The sequence below is a fragment of the Podarcis muralis genome, chromosome 1, assembly GCF_964188315.1.
Source record: "Podarcis muralis chromosome 1, rPodMur119.hap1.1, whole genome shotgun sequence".
Taxonomy (NCBI): domain Eukaryota; kingdom Metazoa; phylum Chordata; class Lepidosauria; order Squamata; family Lacertidae; genus Podarcis; species Podarcis muralis.
In genome coordinates this window covers 1779533-1797311 of record NC_135655.1, presented here as the reverse complement: position 1 = coordinate 1797311, position 17779 = coordinate 1779533, and the positions used below count along the sequence as shown (strand labels likewise).

Genomic DNA, 17779 nt, shown 5'->3' with positions numbered 1-17779 from the left:
GGCCGCGCCCACTGCGCCTGCGCGGAGGGACACGCAAGGCCCGGCAGGGGCAACAGCAGCGCAGACGGGAGGAGGAGGAGAGCGGAGGTCACGTGGGCGGGCGGACTCCGCCTCCTCCGCGCGGGGCGCGCTGGGAGTCGTAGTCCTCGCCTCACGAAACGGGATGGCGGGGGAGGGGGACACGTCATACGTCATACTTATACACCTGAACACATACAGGCATACAGAGGCCGGAAAATAAAAGATTTTGTGAGGGGGGCGGGTGTTGTCCCGCCTGTCAGGGCCTGAATCCCACCCGCTTTCCTCAGGGGCGGGCGCCGGAAGTGACGCGTCCTGCCTCCCTCCGCCCCTTCCTCCTCCTCCTCCTCCGCCTGTGTTGTTGTGGCTGCGAGGAGCCCGCGGAGGTCGCCGCCCCCGCCCCTCTCCCGACCGGGCCGCAGCCACGTGACTCAGGTGAGCCGGGGGGGGAGTGCCCCGGGGGGGGGGGCGGCAGGACCCTCCTCCTCGCAGCCCGCCTCCCCCCGCCAGGGGCCCCAGAAGGGCCACCACCACAACAGCCCTGCCGGGTAGGCCAGGCGGAGAGGAGGGGGCGGCCGCCGCCCCCCAGGGAGAGAGAAGGCTTTTGGCGGGGAGGAGAACCAACGCTGCATTCCATGGCATTTGTCTACTGCATTTATATATGTCCCCTTTGACCACCTCGTGGCTCTCCGACCCTCATTTGACCCCCCCCCACAACAACAACCCTGCGAGGTGGGCTAGGCTGGGAGGAAGCAGGGGCTGCCCCCCCCAAACACACCAGGTGAAGTTCATGGCCGGGGGGTGCGGTGGGGATTTGAACCCTGGCCTTTCCCGGCCTCTCAGCAAGCCCTCTGTCCCCACAGTGCAGCATAAGCAAGGCATCCAAAGACTTAAGTGGTCGCAGCTTTTCATTGCCTGGCCCTGTCTACTCAATACCCCGACGGGGTTCAGGGAACCTCCTCAAGAGGGTGAATGGCTGGGTAGCACTTTCTGGGGTCTGCGAGCCGCAATATATATAATGTGTATGTGTGTGTGTGTGTGTGTAGATATATATATGTGTGTGTGTGTATACATACATAAAGGTAAAGGTACCCCTGCCCGTACGGGCCAGTCTTGACAGACTCTAGGGTTGTGCGCCCATCTCACTCAGAGGCCGGGGGCCAGCGCTGTCCGCAGACACTTCCGGGTCACGTGGCCAGCGTGACATCGCTGCTCTGGCGAGCCAGCGCAGCACACGGAAACGCCGTTTACCTTCCCGCTAGTAAGCGGTCCCTATTTATCTACTTGCACCCGGGAGTGCTTTCGAACTGCTAGGTTGGCAGGTGCTGGGACCGAGCAGCGGGAGCGCACCCCGCCGCGGGGATTCGAACCGCCGACCTTTCGATCGGCAAGTCCTAGGCGCTGAGGCTTTTACCCACAGCGCCACCCGCGTCCCTTGTATACATACATACGTGTATATATATTCTTCCCATTGCATTTCTAAAAGGAGTTCAAGGTAGTTACATGGTTCTCTCTCCCCACCCACCCCGCGCTTCCTCACAGCATTCCTGTTAGGCGGAGAGACTGGCCCAAGGTCACCCAGTGAGCTCCGTAGCTGAGTTGGGGGGATCTGAGCCCTGGCCTCTCCCAGGTCATCGTCTGTTTGAAACGCTAACCACTATGCCACACTGGCTTTTGAGGATGGAGTGTACGGGGGTGGGGATATGGGAATAACATTGGTTGTATCTTGCCTGGTCTGCTTGACACCAGTCCAGCCTCTCTGATAGAAGCTCTCGTTACCTCTCTTGCTTACGGAAGATCCGTAGTTCAGTGGTAGAGCACGTGTTTTGCAAATGTTTAGCTTCAGTCCACCTGCATCTCTCCAGGATGAGCAGAGACCCGGGAGAGTCACTCCCAGGCAATGTGGACAATATTTCCTTATTTACTAGATTTCTTACCCTTAAGGTCCCAGGCTGGTTTGCAGCATGAGCATATAAATGAAACGGATAAACTGTTACAACCATAAAATGGAAGGAAGAAGAGAGACAGCTATACATAGTAGGTGAAAAAAGGTAAAGGATGCTGTTAGAACAGTATAGTATGCTGTGCTAGATGGAGTAATGGTCTTTCTTGGTATAAGTCTAATAATAATAATGATGATGATGATAAAATACTATTTTTTTTATTTATACCCCACCCATCTGACTGGGTTTCCCCAGCCACTCTGGGCAGCTCACAGCATATATCAGGGCATACTAAAACATCAAACAATAAGAACTTCCCAATACAGGGCTGCCTTCAGATGTCTTCTAAAAGTCAGATAGTTGTTTATTTCCTTGACATCTGAAGGGAGGGTGTTCCATAACCGAGAAGGCCCTCTGCATGGTCCTGTGAAAGTGGCAAGCCAAAATATTTTGAAATGATTCATCCTGGGTGGTATCAAAGAACTGTGCACTTCAAGCAGCTTCCATGCAAGATAGGCAATTCAAGCCAGATGTGGAGGGAAACAAGAAATTAATGCAGCAAGGATAATGAAGAGAGAGAGAGAGAGAAAGCGCTCTCTTGGAAGCCTAGCAAATTAAAAAAAAAAAGTGCGGCCACACAGGACTTGCATCTAATTTCTAGGTGGACTCAGAACAACAAGTCCCACAAGTACAACAGGGCTCTCCCCCTCCCCTCCTCCACCCCCAGTCGGATCTAGCTTTGGGGGGCAGGAAGGACGCTGAGAATTGCACATGAGGTGAGGAGTGGGGAGGCAAGCAGAAATTATTGTGCTGATAGAGAACTTTCCAGCACTAACACGAATCCCAGCCTGTGTGTTTAGGTATGTTCCACGTGCAATCATGAGCCAGGGTTGCCCATGCACTATGCTTTGAGGTTTTAGCTCTGCTTAACGCTTTCCCAACTTTCCCTTCCATGTCTTGCAGATGGACCCGTCGTCCCCAACCTACATGATTGCCAACTTGACCCCTTTGCACTCGGAACAACTCCTGCAGGGCTTGAACCTCCTCCGGCAGCACCATGAGCTCTGCGACATCATCCTCCGCGTTGGAGACGTCAAGATCCACGCCCACAAAGTGGTGCTCGCCAGCATCAGCCCGTACTTCAAAGCCATGTTTGGTGGCAACCTCTCTGAGAAAGAGAACTCTGAGGTGGAATTCCAGTGCATCGCCGAGGCGGCCCTGCAGGCCATAGTGGAATATGCCTACACGGGGACCGTCTTCATCTCTCAGGACACCGTGGAGTCCCTGCTGCCTGCTGCCAACCTCCTGCAGATCAAGCTCGTGCTGAAGGAATGCTGCACCTTCTTGGAAAGCCAGCTGGATCCTGGAAACTGCATCGGGATCTCCCGCTTTGCGGAGACGTACGGCTGCCACGACCTCTACTTGGCCGCCAACAAATACATTTGCCAGAACTTTGAAGACGTTTGCCAGACGGAAGAGTTTTTTGAACTGACTCATTCCGAGCTGGACGAAATAGTTTCCAATGACTGCCTGAATGTGGCCACCGAGGAGATGGTCTTCTATGCGCTGGAGTCCTGGATCAAGTATGACGTGCAGGAACGCCAGCAGTACCTGGCCCAGCTCCTGCACTGCGTGCGGCTGCCTCTGCTGAGCGTCAAGTTCCTCACGAGGCTGTACGAAGCCAACCATCTCATTCGCGATGACCACACCTGCAAGCACCTGCTGAACGAAGCCCTGAAGTACCACTTCATGCCTGAGCACAGGCTCTCTTACCAGACGGTGCTCACCACACGCCCCCGCTGCCCTCCCAAAGTGATCTGCGCTGTGGGAGGGAAGGCTGGACTCTTCGCTTGCTTGGAGAGGTGAGGAATAGCCAGAGCCAGAAAAGGGTTAGCAGTCCACGGTCTTGCTTTTCCTAGCGCTTCTGTTCCGAAGCCATGGCAGTGAGCGATGGTTTCTACAACCCGTAGTTGAGCATAACAGAGTGATAGCTTGGTGGGCAGCCTTCTGTGGCCTCTCATTTCCTGGCTCTTGTAGAGGAAACAGAAGGGTCAAGCAAGGAAAGGCTTGGGATGAAACAGCTTCGGGAAGGCAATCAGTTCATTGCTTATAATACGTAATGCTCTTTTATCAGATGTTATTCTGTTCTTCATGCACTCCGGTAGCCTCTCTTTAAAGGCAGCTAGTATCCCTGGAGGGTTAGACCAGGGGTCAGCAACGTGCGGCCCATGGGCTGGATGCGGCCCACAAAGACCGTTTTACCGGCCTATGACCCGCCCCTGAACCGACCTGCCCACTCAGCAAGTCCCTCATGCGCTGCGCTAAGCCGGCACGTCGCGGGGACTCACCGAGCGGCACCGGAAATCGCATCTATGCATGCGCAGATACCGGAAGGCACAATTTTCGGTGTCTGGGCATGCACAGAAGGGATTTCCAGCAGCACGGACAGGTGCAAATCCCGGCATCATGCTACGCTGGTCCGGCCCACAGATGATCTCTCTGGGAGTGATCTGGCCCATGGCCAGTAAGCCTTGCCAACCCCTGGGTTAGACCACACTCCTTCCTAGTCCAGCACCCTTTTTTCTGGAGTGGCAGATGGCAGGTGCCTCCGAGAAGCCCAGAGACAGGACACGAGAGCAATAGGGCTTTCATACTTGTTTTCCCTCAGCAGCTACTATTCAGAACCATGGTGCTTCTGATTCTGGAGGTAGCATGGGGGGCACTGAGAGGTTTACCATCTGTGAATTCTCATCTCTTATGGCCATCCAGGTTGCTGGCTTTCACTGTGGGAGCGAATTCCACCATTTAATTTATGTGCAGTGGGAATAAGGGCTTTCTTTTGTCTGTCCTGAAGCTCCCACTAATCACCTTCAATGGATGACTCCCAAGTTCCAGTTTTATGAGAGAGGGAGAAGAATATCTCTCCCCACTTTCTTTGCACCGTGCATAATTATTTATGCCTCTGTGTCCCAAGACCGTCACTTTTTTCTAAACTAAAAATCCCCAGATGTTGGGGAGCTTTTCCAGACCCCAATCATCACAGCTGCCCCTTTTTGAATTTCTTCCAGCTCTACAATATTTTGCTTATGGGGCAGCAACCTTGAACTGTAGACAGTAATTCAATTGTCATCATACCTTGGATTCGTAGTAAATCGTGATGATATTGACAGTTTTTCTTCTTTGCCCCTATCCCAGCAAGGAATTTGCCTTTATCAAATCTCTTGCACACGGAGCTATGCACTGCTGCTCCCAAGGTTCCTTTCCTGACCAGTCACCCCCAGTTTGGATCACTTCAGGGTCTATGTGAAGGTGCCCCAGTACACATAATTTTACTGCCTATTCACCTTTGGAGAGATCCTTTCACAGCTCTTCATAACTTTTCTTACCATACAGTACCGTAATTTCATGTCATCAGCAAATTTAACCACCCCACTTCTCACCCCCAAATACAGTGGTGCCTCGCAAGACGAAAATAATCCGTTCCGCGATTCTCTTCGTCTAGCGGTTTTTTCGTCTTGCGAAGCAACCCTATTAGCGGCTAAGCGGATTAGTGCTATTAGCGGTTTAGCGGCTATTAAAGGATTAGCAGCTACGCTGCTAAAAGGCTATTAGCGGCTTAGCGGCTTAGAAAAAGGGGGGGGAGCGAGAAAAAAACCGCAAGACTAGCAAGACGTTTCGTCTTGCGAAGCAAGCCCATAGGGGAAATCGTCTTGCGAAGCAACTCAGAAACGGAAAACCCTTTCGTCTAGCGGGTTTTCCGTCTTGCGAGGCATTCGTCTTGCGGGGCACCACTGTACTGGTTATGAACAAGTTAAAAAGATCTCTGTGCAGATAACTGCAGAACCCAGCAACTTACTGGCCTCCATCCTAGAGAACTCTCAGTTTATTCCTACTGTTGGCTTCTTGTTCTTAGACATTCTTACGTAGGCAAGCCTACCCAGATGTTTAAAAAGCTCGTATGAGTTTTCATTTGTTTTAGTCTATTTTTAACTTTCTGCGCTTTTTACATTTTTAGGGGCAATTTATTGTTTTATCCTTTTTGTAAACCGCTTTGAGGTTTTTCCCTAACCACCAAGCGGTTTTAAAATTTTATGAAAGAAGAATAAATAAGCCCAATTATACAGGTCCATGCGAGGACCTGTCCTCTTATCCCATGACTGCAAAGTTAGCTCAATACTTTGGCGAAGGAAAACCTTTTGAATGTCCACACATACAATGTCTGCTGGACTGCCTGTACCCATGATTATTGACGCTGGGCGATGCGCAAGGTGGTGTCGCTCTGTCCATCAAGGAGGGCGTTGAGTCCAGCAAACTAGAAATCCCCAAAGGGGTGGACTACTCCACAGAATCGTTGTGGGTGGTGAAGTGGGACCCCAAGGTAGCCACTGAATTGGATGGCTTTGAATGAGGATTGGACAATTTCAATCTACCAGTGGCTACTTGTGGCGATCACACAGGGTCCCCAGACGTTTGACGGTCTATTGATCCCTGTGCCACCACTGTGATTGCCTCTTCACTGTCACCAACCCGTTTCCCTCAGGTACTCAGAGTCCAGACAGTTGTTAACATTAACAAATAATCAAGTTTATTTTTATAAGCATGAACAAGTTTAAGGTCTCAGTTAATTTTTCTTGTCAGTTTCTTTACTGTCTTATTCGTTCCTAACAACTTCAAACTGATTATCCCAACTATCTATCTGACTCCACCTAACAGTTCCTCTCACTCTCTCACCACACAACTCGACCAACCCACAGACTTATCCTCCCTCTTCCTTCTCCAACTCCCAACTCTCAACTAACTTCCACACAACTCCGACTCTCGCTCTAACTCCTCCCCTCGGGTTCTCACTGGCCAATCACTTCACCCACATTTAACCCTTTCCTTATGACCCACCTAGGAGGCAAACACCACACTACTCGCCTTGATGGCCATGCGCTGCTTCCCTGGTCAGAAGCATTAGTGTTTCAGCATGTCGGTTGCTGGAAACCACCAGAGGGGAGAGTTGCACTCATGCTCGAATCCCGACTGAGAGTTTCCCATAGGCACCTGTGGGAACGGGCTGCTGGGCTGCTAGGTGGGCCATTGGCTCGATACAGCGGCCTCTTCTTCTCTTCTTGCATTTTCCCTCATGACCTCTTCTTCCTCCTCCTCCCGCAGCGTTGAGATGTACTTCCCTCAGAATGACTCCTGGATCGGCCTGGCCCCTTTGAGCGTCCCTCGCTACGAGTTCGGGATCTGCGTCCTGGACCAGAAAATTTACGTCATAGGGGGGATCGCCACCCACATGTGCCAAGGCATCAACTACCGCAAGCACGAGAGCTCCGTGGAATGCTGGGACCCCGACACAAACACCTGGACGTCCCTCGAGAGCATGAACGAGAGCCGCAGCACCCTGGGGGTGGCGGTTCTGTCGCGAGAAATCTACGCCTTGGGGGGCTACGACGGGCAGTCCTACCTGCAGTCGGTGGAGAAGTACATTCCCAAGGTGAAGGAGTGGCAGCCTGTGGCGCCGATGAGCAAAACCAGGAGCTGCTTTGCCGCAGCCGTCCTGGATGGAATGATCTATGCCATTGGAGGTTACGGCCCCGCTCATATGAACAGGTAAGTAGAGCTGGGTCATTGGGGGTTGGGTGAAGCACCCCCAGCTCACCCCCCACCCCCACAGACCTAAGCGCTGTTCAGTCGGCACATGTAGGAGCTGCTTCCAAGCAACCCGTAGTTGCTCCCAGTGAGCCTCATTAGCTTTCTCTGGAGGATTCGCCCAAGGAATTCTCTGTGATCTTCACATGCAGTAGAGTTCAACGTGTTTTCCTTCATTGCAAACTTAGAAAGAGAAATAGGAACGTTTCAAAGAAGCTTTTAGTTGGCTTGAGGCTAATAAAACAGTCCTGGTCCGGAAACGTCTCTATGTGCACTGGCTCTGTGCCCTTCACAGGGCAAGATGTTGGCACCCCTGTGGGTACCCTCATGTCTTCTCTGGGCTTAGTTTTACTCCAGCTGAATACTCCCTGCTCACTTGATGGAAGGGCTGGGATCCTGACTGCTGTTGCAAAAGCAGAGTGGAAAGTCGCCTCATGCAAACATCTTTGTTAAGCTTGTGTTTGGATTTGAATTGGAGCAGGAACTCCTCTGTGCCCCCACCCTGTAGAGTTGGGGTCTCTTGTCCAGCCTTGGCAACCATAGTCTTTATATAACTGAATTGCTAGCTCAACTAACACCCAAGACTCAGCAATGAGCTCACATAAAAACACCAGCCCACTTAAAACAAGTAAATAAACTGTCTATTCAAATCCACATTATTATAGCAGAATTAACATTGCCCCAGACCTTCCCCATTTCACTCCTAAATTAGGAGGCCTTGCAGTGCGGCTGGCAATTGCTCAGGTTCACACACTCTGGCTTCTTACCCTTCCCCCTACATCCAGTATCTTCTCTTCTTCCTGCTGTGGGTACACTTAGGTGGGTCTCTTTGGGAAAAATAGGCACACGGCATGAAAGGTAGAGCTTAAGAGTTGTGTCCAGTGCTCCATGTGCATGATTCCCTTGCCTCTCCTCCCCCTGCATGCCTTCAAAATCTCTGGAGGGTCCCCCAACCCTCCTGAACTCCTTTTGAGGGGTTCAGGAGAAGAAGAAAAATAAACTCTGTCATGCACACGGAAGTCCATAGCACTAGCAGAGCTTCAGCACTAGTCTCTGTTCCCAGGCTTGTTACATTGCCTTGATGCTCTTGTAGCTGGAGGCAGGAGTCACTGCCCTGATGCCCTGAACGTCTGGTGAGAGGAGCGTCTTCCTTTCAACAGCACAAAGCCTTGGCCTTTTTGATGCCTCTTGCTAGAACTGGGCAGGATCTTAGCGTGCCACAGAAGGTAGTGCCTCGCTGCCTCCCCATTCACCCCATGGGGAAGGCACGGAGGTGTGTCCAGTCCTTTTCCTCCAATCCTTCCACTTCTTCGAGAAAGTGAGCTGAGAGAAGGGATCTTTGTGCAGGAGGAAGGGGCTTACGACAGGTAACATGGTCTACCTTCCCAGTGGAGTTTGAAGTAGAGCTGGGGCAGGTGGCTTCCGTTGACTTGAGCCCAAGATGCAGTGTGGGTGCAGGATTATTGTGGACCACATCATCCTTCATGATGTGGGTGGCATTCCTTGCACTTCTGGTATGTAGAAGTGTCCACGAAGGCAAGGCCCCTTAGCCATCAAAACATTCAGGAAGCACAGCATGAGCCCAAGAGGGGCTGACCATGTTTGTGTGGCAGGTGTACCTGAGCAGTGCCCCTCTTTTTCCTCCCCAGTTGTTTTGGTCTTTTAGGAGCAGAGGAAGCTGCCTTAAACGGAGATGGACCATTGGTCCATCAAGCTCTGCCTTGTCTACACTCACTGGCTGTGGTTGTTCAGGGTTTTGAGCAGGGAGTCTTTCTCCGTCCTTCCTGAACCTGGGACCTTCCTCTTGCAAAGCTGATGTTCTGCTGCTGAACCCACGGCCCTTCTCCTTACATGCAGCTCGTTCACAGCCTTGCTTTCATTGTGGGCCAAGGATATTGCACTGGGTGACCCTTCTTTAGCAATTGCTCCTTTGGTAGATGTTTTCCTCTTTGTACCCAGAGCTCTTCTGTTACAGCAAAATATATTGAGGCGAGTAACTCCTGTTCTATCAAATATCTCACTGGGGCTTCCCAATGTGCTGGGAATCCCTCATGAGCACAGCTACAGTGGCCTCTTGAGGTATTAAATCAGTACAAAGTGTTGCCACTAATCCCTTTGGTTGGTCTGCTTCTGCAGCGTGGAACGTTACGATCCCAGCAAGGACTCCTGGGAGCCAGTTGCTCCGATGGCGGACAAAAGAATAAATTTCGGCGTTGGGGTCATGCTGGGCTTTATTTTCGTGGTCGGAGGGCACAACGGTGTCTCCCACTTGTCCAGCATTGAGCGATACGACCCTCATCAAAACCAGTGGACTGTTTGCCAGCCGATGAAGGAACCCCGAACAGGTAGGAAGAATCCCAGGAGCTGGTTCTGGTTGGCTTAGAAGTGGCTGCCACTTCCTTGTGACTTAACGGGGGCTGGGGCGGAACTAAGTGAAAGAGCACAGAGTCCCCCTTTGAGGCCACGTGCAAGAATTCTCTTTGCCTCAGTGCTCTTCACAGACCTTTTATTTGTAGGAATGCATTCTTCATCTGTTATGTCCAGGCAGGACAGTGCTTAGTGAAGTTGTCAGGATACCCCAAAGGGCTCTTTGGCTTTGCTTTCCAGAAAGGAAATGGTAGTCCTTGCCACGGTAGACCAAGAAACTCTGCAAGGGACCTACTTGAGCAGCACTCAAATAACTGATGGTTCAGGGATATAAAACCTTTAAAAAGAGGCTATACCTCATACAACTGCTCCTTCCTCACTTCCAGTCCTCTCTGGGTGAGAGCAGCCCAGGAGCTGAAAATGCCTTGAAAGGGGATGTTGGATTGATCTATTGATGAAGCTTAAGATGCTTCCCATACCTTAGGCCTACCTTTGCCAACCTGGTGTCCTCCAGATATTTTCCACTACAACTACCCTACAGCGCAACCCATGTGACTCTGTGGCTGATGGGACTTGTAGTCCAAAACATCAGGAGTGCACCAACTTGGGAGAAGGCTGGCCTTAGCCTGAAGGTTACTGAAATGCTTCAGTGACTCCTGATCGCGTATCTTCCTCCATCTGACTCCTTTAATACGCAGGCAAAATATGGCTTTTCCTGCTGTCTTTGAATGTGGCTTTGCCAGTTTCCTCTTTTCCAACCGTGTACTTTTTTCTGTCGCTGAGGAATTGGGTGAGGCTTGATCCTTGAATCGATTTCCTTGTTTGTAGCCCTGACTTGCAGAATAACCCCAGTAAGCTCCACAGGGGAGTTGCTTGCTGTAGCTAAGAGGGAGTCCCCAAATCTGAGCCCCAAGAGCAATGGTGAGCCAACAAGAGGTTGTGCCTCCCTTGTGACCTTGAGGGCGATGTCCTGCTTGCTCAAGGGCCGGGTCAGCCCAAGGGGGACCTCCATGGACTCCCATCACCCTGGCCTAGAGATGAGTGGAAGCTTCTGTTCCATCTGGGAATGCATTTGTGACACTGTAGGTTGGACAAGGAACAATTTTCTGCTTCTGGCTTCTGCTGGGCATTCTTCTCAGCCCTGCATTCCCCAGCCTAGATGCTCAAGGGGTCTGGCACTTCCCCTCCCTCCCAGATATGCCTTCTCTGCTTATCATGTCATTGGCTAATTCTAGCCATGGATCTACTACACTGTGGCCTTGTAGGAACAAGGCATCATCATAATGTGAGAATGAGGAAAGGGAGTTGGGTTAGGTGGTCTTTTCAGAATACCTGGAAGGTGCACGCTGTGATTGGTACTGTACTGGCCCTTCTATTAGACACCTTTTCACAATAAACCAGACCCAAAGCATCACCAAGAGATTCCACATCAGTCTCTATTAATTTAACTTTTAATTTCTGAAGAGGCTTTCCTTCCTGCTGCTAGTTTCATGGGCCACGTTAACTTGTATTGTTCTGTATTTATTTGGCATTGTGAACTGCCCTGAAAATATTTACGTTGCTAGGTGGAATATAAATCTGTTAAATAAACTTCCCAGATGAACTAGGCCCAATAATAAACGCGGATCTGTAAGTTCTCTTGAACTCAGCAGGGCTTCAGTCTGGGCCTGCTTATGATCAGTCTCCAAGCTCCGCAGCTGGCCTACATTCTGTTCCTACAGTGTTCTTCCTCATTTTGTAGAGAAGGGGATACCCTAGCATTCAACATTTCTTTTTCTCCTTTCTACTCCTCCCCATTAGGAGTTGGTGCGGCTGTAATTGACACCTACCTTTATGTAGTTGGCGGACACTCGGGGTCATCCTACCTGAACACTGTACAGAAATACGACCCCATATCGGATAGCTGGCTGGACACGGCTGGCATGATGTACTGCCGGTGCAATTTTGGCTTGACGGCGCTATGAAGAAGGAGCGCTTGAGGATGCAACTGGCACAGACTGTGGAGACCGGAAGCTGCACTTCCTGGAGCCGGGAGGAAGGGGGGAAAGCTCAAATGAAATGCAGACAGGTTAACCCCAAACGAGAATTGTTCCTGGTTATTGCTGATCACAAAGAAGCGAAGGGCGGAAAAATGGAGCCGTGTCCCTAACAGGGACCCAGGCTGCATACTGTCATTAACGTGAAATAATTCATCTCGATGCAAGAATCACTGTGTTGCCTGAAGTAGGCGTAGAAACTCCCTGACTCACGGAGCTTTGTCCTCTTTCTCCTCCTCCTCTGACTGACGCAGTTAACCTTGGTGAAGACTGCCTGGTTGATGTCTGGCTCCATCTTTGCAGTGAGAGACCATCATTGCTTCACAATTTTTTTATCAACAGTTAACTAAAGGGCTGCCTCTCCCCCCGTCCCCCATTACTCCAGGTTTGTAAATAACTGGTGCGGTCGTCGTCTGTTTGCCTGCACTTAGTATCCACTCCCTGTTGTTTTTCTTAACTTGCTTGTGCGGATTTGGCGAGCGGACGAGCGGGTGGCTCTCTTTAAGTTGATAAGCTGAATGCCTTTTGAGCCCTGCACTTTTTGGAGTTGCCTACCTGTCTAAAACCTGTAACCCTTCTTTCCCTTCTCTTTCTCTGAATGAAAGGATCAGCAGCTTTCAAGCCTGACGCAGAGATAGCAGTTTAGACAGCAAACCCTTCCACACCTCTTGGGTTGTTTGTGTGTGTGTGTTTTTATCATATTTAATCAGTTTTGCAGCATGTGTGTAAAAATTACTTCAAAAAGATAGAAGCGTCCTCCCTCCCTTCAATCCGTATTAATTGGCCCATGTATGACTGTAAAGAATGTACAACCAAGTTTTCAAAGTCTTCTGATTCTAACATGGTGCTAAGAAAAGATTTATTTATTTTTTTAGCAAGGCTGTTGGCAGTCTAAGGCTCTTACCCGCAGCACAATTTCAAGGAAGCAAAGTCCCATTGAAACCAGAGGGACCAGCTTCCGAGTAAATAGGAGAGGATTGCACTGTCTTGATGGTTTGGCGAAAAGAGCAGGATCTGCGGAGTCTGAGGGGGTCTGAAGCCGATGTGGTGAATGCCGCCAGTGTACACGCTGGTGGTTTCTTGTTTTGACATTTTCCTTCTGTTTCTTTCGTCCGTGCCTGTGCAACATGTCAAACAATTAACATCATAGCATTTCATTAGATTACGTCATTTGGAGAACTCTAACTCAGATTCTTAATGAACGGAAAGTATATTCTTCCATACAGAATTATTGCCTTTTCCCTTTAAGACAAATAATGAGGCAGCATTGATCCCACTACTTTCCGTCTTTCCAAGCAATTCTTCAAATGCTGCTGTTCATTTCAGGAGGACTTGCCCAGTGTTGGTGAATTGCTCTCCAGCCGGGCGGTTCCTGTAAGAAATATCTATCTAAACTTAGTTTTAGGTTCTGAAGGGGTTAAGCAAGACCCTGTGTGGTCATCCTCATTTTATACAGATGACTGTGAAACTAGTTCTTCAGATTTCTGTTTTGTGTGTTTGCCCCCATATATTTCTGCTTTGTTCAGGTGGCTACCCTTTTGCTGTTGTGTTCTCCCAATTTCCTTCCTCTCAAAATCATTTGTCCCCTCTTTTTTTCTCTATTGAACACAAGTTACTTTCCCCAGTTATTCATAATTCACAAGCATACAGCAATGGGGTATGCAGTTTCTTTGTGTTAAGCCTTTTACTTCTGAACTTGTTCCAAGTTCTAATAGGGTAAATGACGCTGTTTTCCCCCTTCCTTCCTTCCTTCCTCCTCCCCCTCCCATGAGCTCACGTTTAGACTGACTCTAGGAGAGCACAGTCAAAGTTGCATCACATTTCTACCTTGCATGTACTGTGTTTTCCCAAAACTTTCCTTAAGATATTAAGGGAGTCCAGCAGAGTTTTCAAGCAACTAAATGACCGAACAAGCACTTTCTGCCTAGTGGCCGCAGGGTGGCTTGTCGATTCTTGTTCCTCAGCAATAATAGCATCATGCAAACAGTTGCAGTGACCTTTCACGTACGGAATTGTGCACTTGGAGGAATTCCTGTTCATTTCTGTGAGGCTTCCTTTGGAGATGCTCACACTGGACAGCGCGAAGAAAACCTTAAGCAATTTATAGGAGGCCGTCAAAGCTGTTTCGGTTCTTCTGCGTTCATGAACTACTTAATTTCAGTTCAGGAAAAATGCTTGGTTAAACAGTTCGCATGTGCTAGCGCTCTCTCGCTCTCTCTGAGGTGCCTTTGAACTTAGAAGCAGACTGATTATTGGAACTCCTAGCCACAAGGCATGACCGGAGGGCGAGGGAAGGAGGGAGGGTATGAAATGGTTGCGGGATGCAAAGGCCTTGATGAGCACATGGTTGCCCTCGTTATCTGCCATGCCCCTTGAGCCTCCTGCAAAGCATGACTTGCGGCTAGGCTGTCGTCGTAAGCAGAGCTGGCAGTTTCTCATCATGCCTAAGGACCCCTGAGCCAAGGATGTGTTTGGAAACACAGTGATTGAATCCTGGCCGTTGCCCATTCCTAAGCTGCCCTGTTGGAAGGAGGTGGCATATAGTTATTAGGGTCCAACTAATCCAGATGTAGCAGCTTTTTATCAAGGGCCTCTGGGCACTTTCATTGGGCAGCCTACAAAATTGTTAGCTTATTGGAATCTAGCCCTGTAGATGTTCATGAGTTCTTTAAAAATATATTTATGTAGAGCACTTGCATTAAAAACCAGTGTGCTAAGGAGCAAATAACTGTTTTAGTCAAGACTGGATTGATTCCTCGCAGGGTAATTTGTGAGTGTGGTAGATGCAAGTCTAGGGATTGGCATATTTCAGCAAGTTTGCCAGACTCCCTTCTGTCCGGGGGCTTCGTTTTCCCATTCACCTAAGTGCTCAGGCGTAAGGCAAACCGAACAGCCCGGCTGTCACACTTCTAGGCTGCAATAAGCTTGCTGTAGTTCAGCAACTGTCTCGTCTCGCAGAGAAGGCCTTTCCACGTAAGACATTGCACAAGGTCTTGCTTAAGTCATCATCCCCGTGTGGCAAAGCAACTGTAGATCAGGGGGAGTGTGTGCCTGCTATTGGTCAGATTTGCATTAATGGGTGACTCAAGGAGAAAGCAGCAGACGCACTGCCCACGCTTGGAAGCGCACTTCCCTTCCATCAGGAAACATAGAGCAGAGTAGATTGGAGGGGCGGCAGGTGTCAGGTATGCTGGGCTGCACATGGTGCTCCTTGGTGCCACAAGACTGTTGTCATTCAGCTCCTAAAAGGACCTGAGGCAGAACCTTGGGAAGTGTTGTGGTTCCACCGTGGCGCTGCCCTGGGCACCTGTTTGTCGCCTTGCTTGCATTCGCCCCTCTCGCCCACCCACTAGAGATAGCGATGTTCATTATTGTTGCTTTGTGACCCTTCCGTTGTGTGTCAGAACATGAGCACTCCACGCTTGCCTTAAACCCCTCTGAACTCATTGGAAGAGCTGGGTGACGGCTCCTCTCTTTGCCTTACACGGGATGTGCTGTCACCTCTCTGGCCCAAGGCAAAGCCAGCTTTTAAAGCAGGATTCCGACCCCTCATGTACTGTAGCTTTCAGCGCGACTCTGACCGGTCTCCCCCCTGGGTTTGCTGGGCAACTAGCATAGCTTCCTACCAGCGGGCTTCGTGTTCTCCCGCCCCGTTTACAAAGGTGGCATTCGAGTTGAGTGGAAACCTGCTCAGCAACCTCCTTGTTCTTTTGTGTTTGCTAAGTGTGATAATGTTCTTTTCTCATTGTAACGGTATTTCATTTGGTTGTGCGATGTTTACTAAATAAATCAGTGAAAGCAAGCAGTTTGGGAGTGTGTTGCGTGACCCCCCTCCGGCTCCTGCAGTTTGTTCACCAGTCCCAAAAGTGACTGCCCCTTTTTCTCCTGTCTACAATTCTTTCGAACCTTACTATTAATCATTTTTGTTGAATACCAGCACCCTGAAATTCTATTGCACAACAGCTCTTCAAATCAGGCCAGGTTGCAAAGACAGAGACATGTCCAGAGGAAGTTTCAAAGCCAAGTAAAGATTGAGAATGATGATCTTTGACACAGAAGGACAAGTCCCAGGCAAGGCACCAACAGGGCTGCCTCTGGACAACACTTGAGAAACAGAAAACTACAAACTCGCTCCCGTGGGTTGTGTGGTAGCCATCGAGCTGGCGTGAAAGAACCACTGCTGCACAGCACTGCTGTCACCCACACTTCAGCGTGTTTCACTGGCCTGCCTGGGTAGTTAGGTAGCAAATTCTGCTGTGTTTTCATTTTCCAGAATCAAAGTTAAAAACACACATAAAACATTCAATAGAAACATGTAGCTCCCCTTCAAAGCAAGGAAGAAATCGTCTGGTCTTGAACTGGAACAATTAGACCAAAGAATCATTCTGATAATAAATGTATTTCTAATATATTTCCTTTGGTTTGAGAATTGGCAGGTTGCTGGGAGCCAGGTCTCCGGTTCCCAGGCTCATACAGCAGCCATCGTGTCCTGGATTCACATTCTTTCTTTCCTCCAGTCTTCTTGAGAAAAATAGATTCAGTTGAAAAAAATCTGCAGCCCCAGGGTTTAAAAGAACAGGTAGTAGTGGTAAGTATTCACTTTCAAAAAGAGATTCAAATTCCCATTTAGGGAATAAAAAAATGGAAATATTAATGACCATTAAGACTTAAGCATCAGGACAGCAGTTAACAGAGATGGACAATCGTTTATGAATCTTGCAAAGATGTAGGAATTTTGAAATTAAAGCAAAATAAACACGAGTGAACCTCCTTCCAGGATCTCCGGGTCCTCAGCAGGTCTGTCTGAGGTTAATGAGCTGACAAAAGTGGTGTTAGCTACTCTGACAGACAAAGAAGCAAGTTGCTTTTGACTGCAGTCCAACTGTGTTTCAGTGTCAAGTTTGAGTGACACATAAAGGGGCAGCCTCTGGCCCCAGACCTCATTTCATGCGGCCCCCACCACTGGGACCTCCAAGATGCCCCACCAGAGAGCCTCGTTCTTTGTGCCTATTAACCCCCCCCCCACGCTTTCTTTCAGAACAATTTGAAGAAAGTAGCAGTTTAGTTGACAAAAGTAAATAGGTGCATTGGTGGGGTGCATTTAACCCCCTGCTTCCTTTGGCACCTCCCCCTCTTGCCCACCCACACGGCTGGAAACACTTTTTGAAAAAGAAAGAACGATCTTTTAGCTTTTTGAAATGCTAGTTTTAATGTATGTATGTGCTGGGGGTGGGGTGCGTTAAGATTTTGTAAATTTCTTTTGAGTTCCTGGTGGCCCCAAAATATGAATGAATGTAATTATTGCATTGTATATATAATGTGTGTGTGTATACATATATATACACAGTGGTACCTTGATTCTCAAACGCCTTGGTTCTCAAACAACTTGGAACCCAAACACTGCAAACCCGGAAGTGTTCTGGTTTGCGAACTTTTTTCGGAAGCTGAACATGTTCCGTTTTGAGTGTTATACTTCCGTTTTGAGTGCCATGCTTCTGTTTTGAGTGTTACACTGAGATCGCTGTGTTTTTGCTATTTATTTTGGGTTTTTGTTTTTGCGGCTTTTTTTGTGACTGTGTGGAACCCAGTTCAGTTACTGATTGATTGTGTGACTGCAGTACATTGCTTATTGCTTTCATTTTATGAATCAATGGTCTCGTTAGATAGTAAAATTCATGCTAAATTGCTGTTTAAGGGGTTGTTTTTAAAAGTCTGGAACGGATTAATCCATTTTGCATTACTTTCTATGGGAAAGCGCACTTTGGTTTTGGAATG

At 49.2% G+C, this 17779-nt stretch overlaps 1 protein-coding gene across 3 annotated transcripts; it reads left to right on the top strand.

Moving 5' to 3' along the window:
- Positions 1 to 174: 174 nt before the first annotated feature.
- On the top strand, positions 175 to 15806 carry KLHL28 (kelch like family member 28). 3 transcript variants are annotated; one of them, XM_028751621.2, is made up of 5 exons: positions 175 to 453; positions 2925 to 3823; positions 7119 to 7562; positions 9738 to 9946; positions 11769 to 15806. In XM_028751621.2, the coding sequence occupies exons 2-5, from the start codon at positions 2925 to 2927 to the stop codon at positions 11930 to 11932; spliced, it is 1716 nt and encodes a 571-aa protein (XP_028607454.2). In that variant the 5' UTR covers positions 175 to 453; the 3' UTR covers positions 11933 to 15806. The 3 variants fall into 3 exon arrangements, with proteins under 3 accessions (XP_028607454.2, XP_028557763.2, XP_077789677.1); XM_028701930.2 differs by lacking the exon at positions 175 to 453 and adding an exon at positions 463 to 566; XM_077933551.1 differs by lacking the exon at positions 175 to 453 and adding an exon at positions 1452 to 2069.
- The last annotated feature ends 1973 nt before the right edge of the window (positions 15807 to 17779 follow it).